We start from the raw sequence: 14,516 nt of genomic DNA on the forward strand, positions 1-14,516 counted from the left end.
GGAAGAGACCTATATTTTTCATAGAGTTGCTGAAAGGCACCTCAAAATCATTGAATTTTACAGAGTTGTTTCTGATCTGCCTGGAATCCTCTGAGGATGTCTAAGTTGGAATGGCAGTTTCTTTGCTGAGAGATCAGGGAGCCCTGCAGTATTCCTGTGTGTCTTGTCGTCACCAGAGGGTGCTGTGTGGCTGCTCATGACAAAGACACTATTCCCCAAAGATGGGGCTGGCAGGTGCAGGGCTTCACTGCTGGAGGAGCCTGAAGCGTGGAGTGGCTTTACTCAGTATCAAACCGTTGACTGAGTCTCCATCCTGCAGGCTCCTTGAGCTCCTGGTGTGCTTTGTAAAGGACTCTCTTGCTTGCGGAGGTTCAAGTGGTTCTTGCTGTTGCCACTGAATCCTCAGGATGAACACATTCAGGTCATGGTCTTTAACTCATTGACCTGACCTGCACTTACAGGTACGTTCCTGAGAGTAAGGGACCTAGCCTGGGTGGAGGGCCAGCAAGCAGACAGCAGTGGCCCAGGCTGCATCCTCCACTGGCCTGAAAGCAGGGACTGGCTGCTCTACTGAGAAGCAGAGCTATGGAACAGGAGGCGCACAGGTGGCTGGGGTTTGTCATGGGATGGGGCCTGGACGAGTGTGTTCCGGGACATGGGGCAGGGATGCTGTGCAGGAGATCACAATGAGGGAATGTGGTTTCTTTCCTGCCCCATGGGTCACTCCTAGGTACCCTGATGGCCTCAGTGCTGGCTTGTCCTCCTAATTCTTCAGGTACCCAGTCAGTCCTGGGGTCCTTGCTTTTCACATAAGGCCCCAAAGTAATAAAGAGACTATAGATATTGGAAACTGGAGGCAGCACCCGCAAAATGCATATGAATTATGTTCCAAAAGTTGTGCTAGGTGTACAAGCCTAATAAAGAAAGAGAGATTTACAGTACACATGTACCGTTCTGTACAACGACGAGAGTCAAAGTATTGGAATTGGCTCAGTCATTCAGCTTCTGGAGACGCAGACTGGATGATGATGTGTGGCCACGGAGAACGCAGAAGGGGACAGGACCGTGCCTGTCCACTGTGGGGACATCACGTACTACAAGATCATAATCCTGGATCCTTCCACGCCCAACCTGTCACACCACTCATAGACACAAACACAGACACCTGCTGCACTCAAAGCAAAAGGACTGGGAAGATGACACCATGTCTTATGGGTGATTATTTCTTCGAAGAATATAAATTTTTCTCCGCATTTATTTGTATTTATTTATTTATTTATTTATTTTCATATTTATTTATTTGGAAAGAGCGAGAAGGAGAATCCTGACCAGGGCTTCAAGCTGTCATTGCAGAGCCTGACTTGGGACTTGATCTCAAGAACCATGAGATCATGACCTGAGCCAAATTCAACTCAGAAACTCACGATTGAGCCACCTTGGTGCCTGTCCTCATTATTTAAATCTTTAGTTTACTACATAAACGTCACCTGCAGAAAGCCTTTAACATCTTTGTACTTTATTGCCTAATAGATTAGCATAAATGGAATATTGAATATTTCATTTAGGTATTTTTATAATATGCACATTAGACCAATATCAACATGGCCGGTCCAGGAAAATGAAACATTGTCAAGGTATCGCTCTGGTCCAGACGTTTCTCCTCTGGCTTCTGGTCTTGTGTCAAACCTCAAAGGGTCCCCATGCCAGATAATGAAGATATTCCAAGTAGGGAGCTTCACATAATCTTTGTTCTTTGGGGAGTATTCCTCTGTCAGAAAAATATTAGTTTCATTGAATTTTTAATGAATTATTAATCACTCTCATGTTATGTAGCCAGACACAACAGGCCATGTTGTATTTTTGCACACACCTGAAAATTTTGGAGGAGCTAAAGCAGCAGAAACAGATATCGGTGGTTGCAGAGACTGGGGTGAGGGAATGAGCCATGGTGATTAGTAGTACACGTGTCTGTGTGATGAAAATGTTCTAGGAATACATAGTGGACACGGTTGTAAATTCCTGTGAAGGTATGTAATGACACTTGATTTATAATTTCAAAGGATCAGAGTAAAATTTTATTGGAAGTTAATTTATGTTTTATTTACAAAGAAAATACATAAGGCCGTTAAATATCTCTATACAAACCACAAAAATTACAAAGACTGCAATGACAGCGGAAGGGAATTCATCCATTGGGGCTGCAGCCAACATGAGCCGCTGCTCGGGAGCTAAGGCTGGTTGCTCAGCTGCAGCAGGTGGTTGCTCCAGCCCTTCCATGCCCCCGCCAGCTGGGGCTGGAGGCTGCTCAGGCTGTAGGTCCACCAACGGGGCAGGTGTCTCTTCCAGGTCCTGACAGTGAATCAGAGCTGGGACTACAACCTGCACTGGTGGGTTTGCTGCAGGGAGGCTCAACTCTTCTATGTGCTGAGCTTTAGGATGAGTGGTGTCCTTAGCCAGTTTGCGCTGCAAAGCTGCAGCAGGTGGTTGATCCAGCCCTTCCGCGACCCTGACAGCTGGGGCTGAAGGCTGCTCAACTTCTGGGTCCTCCAAAGGGACATGTGGCTCTTCCAGCTCCTGACAGTGAATCAAAACTGGGACTACCACCCGCACTTGTGGTGAAGCTGTAGGGAGGGTCACTGCTTCTTCTAATTGCTGAGCTCCAGGATGAGTGGTGTCTTCAGCCAGCTTGGGCTGCGAAGCTGCAGCAGGTGGTTGCTCCAGCCCTTCCATGACCCCGCCAGCTGGGGATGGAGGCTTCTCAGGTTCTGGGTCCACCAAAGGGGCAGGTGGCTCTTCCAGCTCCTGACAGTGAATTAGTGCTGCGACTAACACCTGCACTGGCAGGGATGCTGCATGGAGGGTCACTGATTCTTCTAATTGCTGAGCTCCAGGGTGAGTGGTGTCTTCAGCCAACTTGGGCTGCGAAGCTGCAGCGGGCACCACAGAGATATCAGGTGCTAGCTCCTGAGGGACGTCTGGATCTTGCCCTGGAATTTGTGCCTTAGCTTCAAGAATTGAAACTGTCATCACTGTGATTGCCATTCCAGGGCCATTCCTAATAAAGGAAACCTCTCCCACAGACATTGTCATCTGAGTCAAACAACCCATCAGGAGGAATTCTCCCCAGATGGCATGCTAATCGAACAGTGATCTGATACTACGCACTGCTTCTAGCCCAGCCACAGCCTCAGGAAATGTGCTCTGTGTGGCATACCCCATCCCCTCCATATGCCCGCATCTCCCATTCAGAGTCCTCCTCACCCCAAGACTCTGGCTCTTTGGGCTCACGGTTTCTCCACGATGAGCAGAGAAGGCGGGCACAGCACTGCAGTTCAGAGCCTGGAATGTGGACCTCTACATATGCCTGCAGCATCTTCAGCCTGATGAAATGTGGGGGCTGGAAAAAATCCTGGGGGTACTGGTCCAGCCAGGTGCCCAGTATGGAGAAGGCCCTGGGGATACAAAAGTGGCCAGAACAATCAACATGGGGTGTTTCTAACACTCTGATGTCTCAGGACACCTCTGTGGGACCTGGCATCCTTGCCTCCTGATCCTGGATGTCCAGAGGCTGTCCCTACACCTTGTCCACCTGTGATTTGGAAGAAGTCCTGCCTGAGAGAGTCCTGATCACTGAAGAGGGACTGTCAAAATTCTATTTGACGTGAACCCCTTAACCAATGATGTGGTCGTCTCTGTCCTTCTTGGGGAAGCCAGACATACTCTTTGGTGTGTCCCCCTGCCTACCTCCCGCTAGAATTCAATTCCGTGCGTGAGTGGAGGGGTGGTGCCAGGATGAGTCAGTGCCTTCACTGAATATACTAGCGCTCTGTGAAAATCCGAACAAATACGGGACAAAGGGACTCTGTCTCTTACTTGGGCTTTTTGGACCCTCCTCATACCTTAAACATGACGACCTGTGCCTATATGGTGACTCATTCACTCAGTGCACGTGTGAGTGTCCTCCACTGACACTGGTCTCCCATAGTGTGGGTGATATGTGGTCCTTGAGCCCTCACTGTGTCTCCTGAACCCTTGCTAAGCAAGCACACACTATTGATGTTCCACAAGGTGGTGAGCGTGATGCTCCCCAAAACCTTTATTCTGGGCTCCCACATGGGGTGGAGGCAAGCCTGTGAGTGGGAAGGGAAGGGGTTGGACTCTCTAAGGGGCTGACTCTGTCCTCTGGTGCCCTTTTCTGTTTCACTGTGCCCACAACCTATCCTCTAACCTACAGGACAGGACCCCTTTCCTTGCTTCCAGGGAGAAGCCCTCAGACCTTTGCCCTCTCACAGGACTCTCAGATGTGTGGGATGCTGGGCCCTGCAGCCCCTCCCACGCACAGTCTCAGCACTGCACTCTTGGAGACGGAAGGCCCGCCAGCATGGGTACAGCCTACTCACATTTTCTCCTGCTCCCGGGGTCTGCCATCCTCCTCAGCGTCAGGATGGAAGCAGCTATATCTGGAGGAGGCCAGAAAAGCATCATATAAGGTGTCCTTTGGATACTACCTCTTGTCATATCCAGGGTCACTGACTGATGACTAGAATGAAGCTCTAGAGGGGAAGGTGCTGTCTGCTGTGTGCTTTGGATCCCAGTCAGCAACTACAGAAGTGCCTGCACATAGTAGGGCTTCCTGTATGGTTGGTGAATGTTAGGACCCCAATCAGCTCCATCACACATATTGGTGTGGACCTAGGCGTGGGCCTTCTGCTTATCCACAGATATCCTTGCTCTGGTTCCATCCAGGACTCAGACCCCCAGATGGAGCCTCAAGTCTTTTCAAATGGGAATAGCCTAACTCAAGATCTGGTGACAGTGAGGGATGAGGCAGAAACTTGATCACGGGCAAGAGGACAAAGATGACCCAGCACAGACACAGCCCTGTCAGCAGACATTTCCACAGAGCCAGGGTCACTTTCCCTGCAGTGCCCCCACTGAGTACCTGCAGTTATTCTACCCCGATCAGAGGAACAAACTGAGACTCAGGGAGGTTTGGTGACTTTCCCTAGACTCAAAGCTTCAAGGGGCTAAATCACACTAGGCTGTGAAGGGCAGGGTGCTCACCTCTTAAACAGTAGGTCCAGGACCTGTTGGGTGGTAGCAAAAGCTCTCTACATTCCCAAGAATGTGCAGAGGTAGGTGGGGTCTCTACCCAGGAAGGCGGGCACCATGTGCTCCGCTCGCTGTTCCAGTAGCATCCAGACTCCTTCGATGGTCCACTCCACACAATTCTCATTTTTTACCCTGAGGTAGAACAGAGGAGGGACACAAAGTCAGACACAGCACCATGGACATCAGGAGGGTTGGGGTCCAGAATGCAGACCAAACTCACCAGCCCTCAGTGACTTGTCAAAAGAGTGAGACCTGGGTGCCCACAGTAGGAAAAATGATCTGGGCATTCACACGAGAATTTGAGGTGGGGAATGGCTGAACACGTTAGGATCTGAGGTCAGATTGTTAGATGAGTGTGGACAGACCTCCCTGCATTAACAGCATTGTCCCTATGATTTATAACACCACAGTCCATTCTAGGGACCAGAAGACAGGGATATTTCCTGGCAGAGGTTACATCAGGGTAGTAGGACATGTAGTATGTTCAGTGCAGCACTGTGACATGGCAACAGAAGGGGATCATGTCAAAGTCCCACATTTGTGAACGGCTGAATGGGTCAGGTACCTTGTCTCATTTCCAGAACGTTGTCTAGGTGGTAAGGCCCTTGCTCCTGATCTGGAGGGGCCCCAGGGACGTGTTCCTTGGCAACCAAAGTGCAGAGCAGTAGACATAATACCATGAGCCCCATGTCCTTTGGGTAAAAATCACCCTGCTCCTCATGAACATGTGTCAGACGTAGAGAAGGTGTGGAAGGATGGTCAGGCAAACCAGGACACCTGGGAACAGTCATTGAAGAAACATGTACAACACAATGCCAAAATATTCTAGACAGAATTGGATGTGATATGGTTTCTAATCCCTTTTCTGATATTCCTATAAATAAGTGGAGAGTGACTTTCCATATGGCCATGGCAGGGCCTGGGCCACGAGTGCATGTTTTGGGAAGAGATGGGGTTCCAGGTTCATCTGGAGTCAGGAGTGTATGAGGGAGACCAGGGGAGTATCAGTGTGTTTTCTGTGCCCTGGGATTCTTTGCATTGCCTCTGGGCCGTGCGTGTTGAGTTTTCCCGGTACCTGCACTCACCCTGGGCCAGCTCTGCATCCTGCTGATGGCACGGGGCTTCCTCCTGTCCTTCAGGGAAGTAGAGCAGGGGCTCTCATCATTCACCTTCTCCATCTCTGATGTGTGACTCTGTAAAGACAGTGCCTAGCAGGCAGGCAGGGGACTCAAAGCCCTGTCTGCTTCCTTTCGCTTGTCCTCAGACCCATGTGACTTCATTCCAGATATATGACACCACATTGTGCACACACCGCCCCCCCCCACCCCAAGGAGGAGAAGCAACATGGTTTGAGGGCCTTGGATTAACCCTGTTATACGTTAGAGGCACCACAGAGATCCCTTTTGCCTCCTTCCCAGCATGACATCTGCATGGCCATGATGGGTCCACCAGGTCATCCACTGCCATCCAACCTCCTCCAGTCCAGGACAGGAGCACCTCACGTGTCCCCCTTTCCCTGAAACTGAACACGAGGGGATGGGAGTGCCCAGGGATGGCTCAGAGCTGTGACCTGACCTGACCTGACCTGGCCTGCTCTAGGCTACTCTGTATTATCTTATGTGACCTCCTGGAAAACATCCTGAGGCATCGCCAGCATGGGTGAAGGAAACCTCTCCAACACCCGAATAATCCTGTACACTGGGGTTTCTGGTATCCAGAGCCCTGGTAACTGGGAAAACAACAAGAGAATATCCCAAACTCTCTGTGTCTGTAGACAAGTGAGCCTGGTATGGGACCTAACTAGAACATGGGTGCCAGGTTACAGGAGTTCCAAGCTCTCCTGAGACCTATTGTGAGCAAAGTGATGTCACTGCCTAGGATCCACCTCCTGAGTCCGCTCCTGGGATAACACCTATGCAAATAGTCCTCTATTTGCTGACTGCTCACCCCCATACTCCAAGAAATGTCACATCGGTCCACAGTTACACCAACACACCCCTCTCCACAGCCCCCTGGGAAGGTCTGGGGGAAGCCAGGGCCCCAGCTTTGAGACATATCTGGGTTGAGACATCACTCTTCATTCTTACCTCTTTCTGGTCCCAGATTCATGATTGTGCTTCTCAGGGATAGCCCATGTCTTTTCTGCCCAGTGGAGATAATTCTAGCATGTACTTCCTCAGGATGTGCTCAGATATACGTGGGATGATACCTGTGAAATTGGAGGAGTGGTGTCACATGTTGGAAATTTATCCAACCATATTTACTTTGACTTCTCACCTCCTCTGTTTCTGCTGCTCCTCTGATCCCACCCAACAGTCCATACTGGTGTGTGTGTTTGTGTGTTTGTGTGTGCGTGTGTGCATGTGTGTGTGTGTTTACCAGTTCTCACTTTCTAGAGTCCCAGAAGATAGCAGCTCTGCCTAGGGAAGGATGGCCAAAAACTTCCTAAGAGCTTAACCTCTCTAATTTCTAAACCAATCCCTACAGATGGGATTGGAGTTGTGGCCTAGTAGGTCAGAGCTCTCTTTTACGTAGACTTTGTCAGTAGTGTGCCACAAACCATTCCCTCCCATTGCACTGGGTACAATGGGGACAGGGTTGCACTCAGTGGGTTGCCGTAGCCTGGAGTGCTCCTCAGAGAAGAACATGCTGGAATGCCCCCTGTTACACCCCTCTTCAGCCTCACCCCCACACCACCTCCATGTCTGCACACAGTTATAGTAACACAACCTTTTCCAGAGCCCTCTCAGAAAACCTGCATCAAGTCAAGGACCCCATTTTGAGGACATGGAGTTGGGTTCATACCTGGTTCTGACTTTTTACCAGTCTGTGATTCTGAGCAAGGCACTCACCCTGGCAGGGTCTTCACTTTCTCCTCCCCTCAGTGGCTCCCTGGGATTCCCACATCCTGTAAACACATCCCTGTGTAATATCGTTCCTGGGGTGTGATATGGACGTAGTGTTCGATTTCTGTTCCACAGAAGATGGCAATGTGGCCCAAAGCCCATTCCAAGTTTTGGTGATTAAAATGTCCATGCCCAGCCACGTGCTCACTCTCACTCTCAGATCCTCACACTGGGGAACAACCCCCGTGTTGAGTAATGACACAGACGGGTACACATAGCCTAGCACTGAGAGACAACAACAGACAGACAAGAAGTAAGGCATTCGATGTGGACTGAATCCAGTCCCTACCCTGAAGTGAGCTCAGGGGTTGAGTGAAGTAGGTTCAGGGTGCATGGGTCAGTGCGACCTTCGTAGGACACCCCTGTGCTGTGCTCCCCCTGAAACCCAGGCAGGGCTGGAAGGAGGAAAAGGTTGTTGACGGCACCATCCCTTCCCGCAGGGAGGCTTCTTGGGAGCTCATGACTGAAGTGACATTTCCTTTTGTATAAACTCAGAGTTCCCTCTGAATTGCATGAGAAGGGGCTGAGGGCCCTCATTTCATCTCCCTCACACTTCCCGTCGTCCTGTGTGCCAGCTGCCAACGTCGCAGGCGCCCAGGTCATGAACGTGGTCCCCGAGTAGGGGAACCCCAAAGCCTTTTTTGTGTCCTCAAATGCTAACGTTCTCTGCTTGTCTCCTGCATCCTGGCTCATCCGAGGCCCCGAGCCCAGTGCCTACAGGAAGAGTGACCAGTGCTAAGCTGTCTCCTGATAGGTAGCTCAGGTGAGGTCATTCCCAGTGGCCTGCACAGCTGCAGGGCTCCTTAGAAACCAAAAGCCACAAAGTTTCAAATAAGAGTGCGCTGGAGGTGGAACCTGGAGAGTCACCAGGCCCTAAGGGTATGGAGGCATGACTTTTATCCGTGGGCTTTTGATCAGAGCGCCTTGTCTTCTAGGTATTGTCAGGGCAGCCTCTTTTTAAGAAAGAGGTCAGTTTGTTGACGCTTGTATAATATCCTTCGTAGTAGTATCTGTTCTAAGGGCTCTGTCCTTGCGGAAATGGGTCTGGATGTATGCAGTGTACTCCTGAATGGAACATTCCCAGGGCGCCTGGGTGGCTCAGTGGGTTAAGCTTTCCACCTGGGCTCAGCTCATGATCTCAGCTGGTTCCTGAGCTCCAGCCCTGCACTGGGGTCTGTGTGGACAGCTCAGAACTTGGAGCCTGCTTTCACATTTTGTGTCTCTGTCTCTCTGCCTGTCTGTCTGTCCCCCACCGGCACTCGCTACAACAAGGAGAAAAGAATCACTTTTGTGTGGTGGACACATGTACCTTATGTTCATTATGCTGATTGTTTTAGTGGTATGTACATATGTGAAGAGTGATTAAATTGTCCACTTAGATCTAAGGAGATTTTTATCACATAATGATTCTTCAAGAAACCATAAAAGGTTTGAAAGGCTAATATACCTAATAATGTAAGCACTCTGTCCTTATTGATATGAAATACTGAATACAGAACTCATCTTCAAAAACTGCTGAGTCATAATAAGAATTCAGGTAGATCTATTGAATGTAATGGAATGAACTAAATTCTTTGAAATATAAGAAGCTAGAAGTTAAGATACTGAAGTCATATTTACTCTCTAGTTTCCCTCTTGACATGGTCTTTTTTTATTCACTGATGTCTTTTGCCCTTTAACCTATTTCCCTCCTTCCTGCCCCTCACCTTTGCAATCATCTTTATGTATTTATGAGTTTATTTTATTATGTTTTGAGAATTTTTGTATTTTGTTTTCTTATTTTTTTGTTTCAGATTCCACATATATGTGAGAGCATTTGGTATTTGTCTTTCTCTGTGTGATTTATTTCACTTAGCATAATGCCCTCCAGGCTAGTATAAATAATGTAGCATAATACAGGTGTGAAGATATCCTTGCGAGTTAGCTATTTCATGTGTTCTGAGTAATACCTAGGAGGGTAATTGAGGGAAATTGCTGGATGCTATGGATGTTCTAGTTTGAATTTTTTGAGGAAACTTTATATTGTTTTCGACTGCCGCTGCACCAAGTTCCAATCCCAGCAACAGAGCCCAATGATTCGCTTTCCTCCACATTTTACCCAACACTTGTAATTTCTTGTCTTTTTGATAAGAACATTCAGACAGGTTTGAGGTGATATCTCTTTCACTTTGGATTTTCATTACCCTAATGTGGAGTGACATTGAACATCTCTTCATGTATGTAGTGGCCATCTGTATGTCTTCATTGGAAAAATGCCTCTTCAGGACTCTGCCAGTTTTGTAATTGCTCTTTGCTCTTGTGTTGCGGAGCGGTAGGAATTCTTTATATCTTTTGTCTATTGACCCTTTACCATGTATATAGTTTGCAAGTATTTTCTCCCGTTCACTATGTTGCGTTTCCATTCTGTTGAACATATGTTTGCTGTGCAGAACTTGTTTTTTAGTTTGATGTAGTCCCACTTCTTTATTTTTCCTTTGTAGGTTTGGCTTCTGGTGTCAAATCCCAAAACTCAGTGTCAAGACTGAGATCAAAACCACTCTCGTGGGTTTGGCTTTTGACTTTTTCCAGCAAAGCCAAGGGCAGCAGAAAGGATTGCTTAAGACTCCATGCAAGTCAAGAGAGGTGAGAGGGAGGCTAAAGGACATCTCTGCGAGCTACTCTCAAGCTCCCGTATTCATACAAATGGTGTGCAATAAGTCAGTGGGCCACATGCTAGAAAGAAAGTATTGAAGACATGGTGAAAACCAAGTTAAGACAGTATATAATATTGCATGCGACAACATGATCTAAGTATTTTGTGAGCACATACAGAACCCAACCCCTGGATACACAGCAACAGAGAAGCGAAGTCCAGCCTGTCCCCCAGATACACACTAACTAGATAAATGAACTGCCGCTGGCTGTTTGCAACAAGTCCAGAGAGCAGTGATCTGCTTTGCAAAGCGTTCCCTATAATCTCCTAACTCAAGACATAGTTTTGTGATTTCCCCACCTTCTGCGCAAGTTTTATGCATGGTTTTTCTGGTTTTAGGTCTTAACTTTAGGTCTTTGATACATTTGACTTCGTTTCTGAGTGTGGTGCTAGATAGGTGTCAAGTTGTTTTTCTGTGTGTGTGGCTGCCCAGTGTTTCTGGCACCACCTATTGAGGAGACTGCCTTTTCCTCATGTTACATTCTTGGTTCTTTTGTTGTAAATTAATTGGTTACATATGCGTGGGTTTCTTTCTGGGCCTTCAGTTCTGTTCCAATGATCTGTGTGTCTGTTTTTACCCCAATACCGTACTGCTTGGGTTATTGTAGCTTTGAGATCTACTTTAAAATCAGAAAGCATGATGCTTCCAGCTGTGTTCTTCCTTCTCAAAATGACTTTGGCTATTCAGAGCCTTTTGTGGTTCTGTCCACATTGAAGGGTTATCCTATTTTTGGAAACGTGCTTAAACATTGATAGGGACTGCACCTAGGGAATGTGTAGATGGCTTTAAGTAGTGTGGACATTTTGACAATCTTAATTCTTGGGATCCACTAGCATGGAATGTCTTTCCACTTATTTCTATGTCTTCAAATTTTTTCTCCACTGATTTATGGTTTTCATTAAAGAGGCCTTCATCTTCTTGGTTAAAGTCATTCTTTTCTTTTTTAAGTTTTCTATTTTTATTTATTATTGAGAGAGAAATACATAGAGACACAGAAAGAGAGAGAGAGAGAGAGAGAGAGAGCGTATGAGTGGGGAAGAGCTGAGAGAGAGACACAGAATCTGAAGCAGGCTCCAGACTCTGAGTTGTCAGCACAGAGCCCAACGCAAGGCCCAAGTCACAAACTGTGAGATCACGACCTGAGCCACAGTCAGATGCTTCACTGACTGTGCCACCCAGGTGCCTGTTGGCTAAATTTATTCTTAAGTATTTTATTCTTTTGGAGGGATTTTAAATTATTTTCTTAATTTCTCTCTCTGATAGTTTGTGATTCATGTATAGAAATGAGGCACAATATATACATCGACCTACATATCTTAGCATTACTGAAATCATTTATTAGGTCTACCAGTAATGGTGTAGAGTCACTGCGGTCTATGTACAGCATATCATGCACTCCTAATAAGTGAAAAAGTGCCTGGGAATATAGGATGATGTGATCGAATTTAGATGAGAGGAAGCAGATATATGGAGTGATACTATGCAAATTTTCTGAAATGTTTTGTGCTTGATATAATCACACAACTCCATAAATAAGGTTTGTTTGGATATACGTTTTCTTTAACCAGACACAGAGAGCTGTGACATAGACACATCCTTACCAACACATTCCCACAACACACCTTGTGCATCTTGGGAGGCAGCCACCTTGTCTCTATTTTCTGTCCTGGAACCCAGTGCCTGACTCAAACGTTCAGTGAATTCATCTCAGAATACTGCAGTTGGGAAGAGACCTATATTTTTCATAGAGTTGCTGAAAGGCACCTCAAAATCATTGAATTTTACAGAGTTGTTTCTGATCTGCCTGGAATCCTCTGAGGATGTCTAAGTTGGAATGGCACTTTCTTTGCTGAGAGATCAGGGAGGCTTGCAGTATTCCTGTGTGTCTTGTCGTCACCAGAGGGTGCTGTGTGGCTGCTCATGACAAAGACACTGTTCCCCAAAGATGGGGGAGCCTGGAGGAGCCTGAAGCATGGAGTGGCTTTACTCGGTATCAAACCGTTGACTGAGTCTCCATCCTGCAGGCTCCTTGAGCTCCTGGTGTGCTTTGTAAAGGACTCTCTTGCTTGCGGAGGTTCAAGTGGTTCTTGCTGTTGCCACTGAATCCTCAGGATGAACACATTCAGGTCATGGTCTTTAACTCATTGACCTGACCTGCACTTACAGGTACTTTCCTGAGAGTAAGGGACCTAGCCTGGGTGGAGGGCCAGCAAGCAGACAGCAGTGGCCCAGGCTGCATCCTCCACTGGCCTGAAAGCAGGGACTGGCTTCTCTACTGAGAAGCAGAGCTATGGAACAAGAGGCACACAGGTGGCTGGGGCTTGTCATGGGATGGGGCCTGGACGAGTGTGTTCCGGGACATGGGGCAGGGATGCTGTGCAGGAGATCACAATGAGGGAATGTGGTTTCTTTCCTGCCCCATGGGTCACTCCTAGGTACCCTGATGACCTCAGTGCTGGCTTGTCCTCCTAATTCTTCAGGTACCCAGTCAGTCCTGGGGTCCTTGCTTTTCACATAAGGCCCCAAAGTAATAAAGAGACTATAGATATTGGAAACTGGAGGCAGCACCCGCAAAATGCATATGAATTATGTTCCAAAAGTTGTGCTAGGTGTACAAGCCTAATAAAGAAAGAGAGATTTACAGTACACATGTACCGTTCTGTACAATGATGAGAGTCAAAGTATTGGAATTGGCCCAGTCATTCAGCTTCTGGAGAAGCAGAGTAGATGATGATGTGTGGCCACTGAGAATGCAGAAGGGGACAGGACTGTGCCTGTCCACTGTGGGGACATCACGTACTACAAGATCATAATCCTGGATCCTTCCACGCCCAACCTGTCACACCACTCATAGACACAAACACAGACACCTGCTGCACTCAAAGCAAAAGGACTGGGAAGATGACACCATGTCTTATGGGCGATTATTTCTTCGAAGAATATAAATTTTTCTCCGCATTTATTTGTATTTATTTATTTATTTATTTATTTATTTATTTTCATATTTATTTATTTGGAAAGAGCGAGAAGGAGAATCCTGACCAGGGCTTCAAGCTGTCATTGCGGAGCCTGACTTGGGACTTGATCTCAAGAACCATGAGATCATGACCTGAGCCAAATTCAACTCAGAAACTCACGATTGAGCCACCTTGGTGCCTGTCCTCATTATTTAAATCTTTAGTTTACTACATAAACGTCACCTGCAGAAAACCTTTAACATCTTTGTACTTTATTGCCTAATAGATTAGCATAAATGGAATATTGAATATTTCATTTAGGTATTTTTATAATATGCACATTAGACCAATATCAACATGGCTGGTCCAGGAAAATGAAACATTGTCAAGGTATCGCTCTGGTCCAGACGTTTCTCCTCTGGCTTCTGGTCTTGTGTCAAACCTCAAAGGGTCCCCATGCCAGATAAAGAAGATATTTCAAGGAGGAGCTTCACATAATCTTTGTTCTTGGGGAATATTCCTCTGTCATAAAAATCTTAGTTTCATTGAATATTTAACCAATTATTAATCACTCTCATGTTATGTAGCCAGACACAACAGGCCATGTTGTATTTTTGCACACACCTGAAAATTTTAGAGGAGCTAAAGCAGCAGAAACCGATATCAGTGGTTGCAGAGACTGGGGTGAGGGAATGAGCCGTGGGTGATTAGTAGTACATGTGTCTCTGTGATGGAAATGTTCTAGGAGTACATAGTGGTCACGGGCGCAAAATCCTGTGAATGTACGTAATGACAGTTGAATTTGTAATTTGAAAGGATCAGAGTAAATTCTTTTGAAGTTAATTTAT

General features: G+C 47.0%; 1 protein-coding gene and 1 long non-coding RNA gene across 2 annotated transcripts; both read right to left on the bottom strand.

The window, feature by feature from the left end:
* Positions 1–2,097: 2,097 nt before the first annotated feature.
* LOC122242064 (proline-rich protein 36-like) lies at positions 2,098–4,992 on the bottom strand. The gene is made up of 3 exons (XM_042999259.1): positions 4,401–4,992; positions 3,262–3,452; positions 2,098–3,005 (listed from the first exon to the last, which is right to left on the bottom strand). Coding segments are annotated over exons 1-3 (1,101 nt in total). The 5' UTR covers positions 4,403–4,992.
* A 9-nt stretch (positions 4,993–5,001) lies between these two features.
* LOC122237338 lies at positions 5,002–6,595 on the bottom strand. Its single transcript, XR_006215761.1, has 3 exons — positions 6,198–6,595; positions 5,678–5,889; positions 5,002–5,244 (listed from the first exon to the last, which is right to left on the bottom strand). It is a non-coding gene; the product is annotated as an uncharacterized LOC122237338 (long non-coding RNA).
* Between the last annotated feature and the right edge of the window lie 7,921 nt (positions 6,596–14,516).

The sequence above is a fragment of the Panthera tigris genome, chromosome A1 (genome assembly GCF_018350195.1).
Source record: "Panthera tigris isolate Pti1 chromosome A1, P.tigris_Pti1_mat1.1, whole genome shotgun sequence".
Lineage (NCBI taxonomy): Eukaryota > Metazoa > Chordata > Mammalia > Carnivora > Felidae > Panthera > Panthera tigris.

Bases quoted from the DNA above. Each gene is read 5' to 3' on its own strand.
- LOC122242064 (XM_042999259.1), bottom strand. The intron at 3,006-3,261 runs GTGAGGAGGACT...CAATTCTTGAAG, and splicing joins CAAAGAGCCAGAGTCTTGGG to CTAAGGCACAAATTCCAGGG.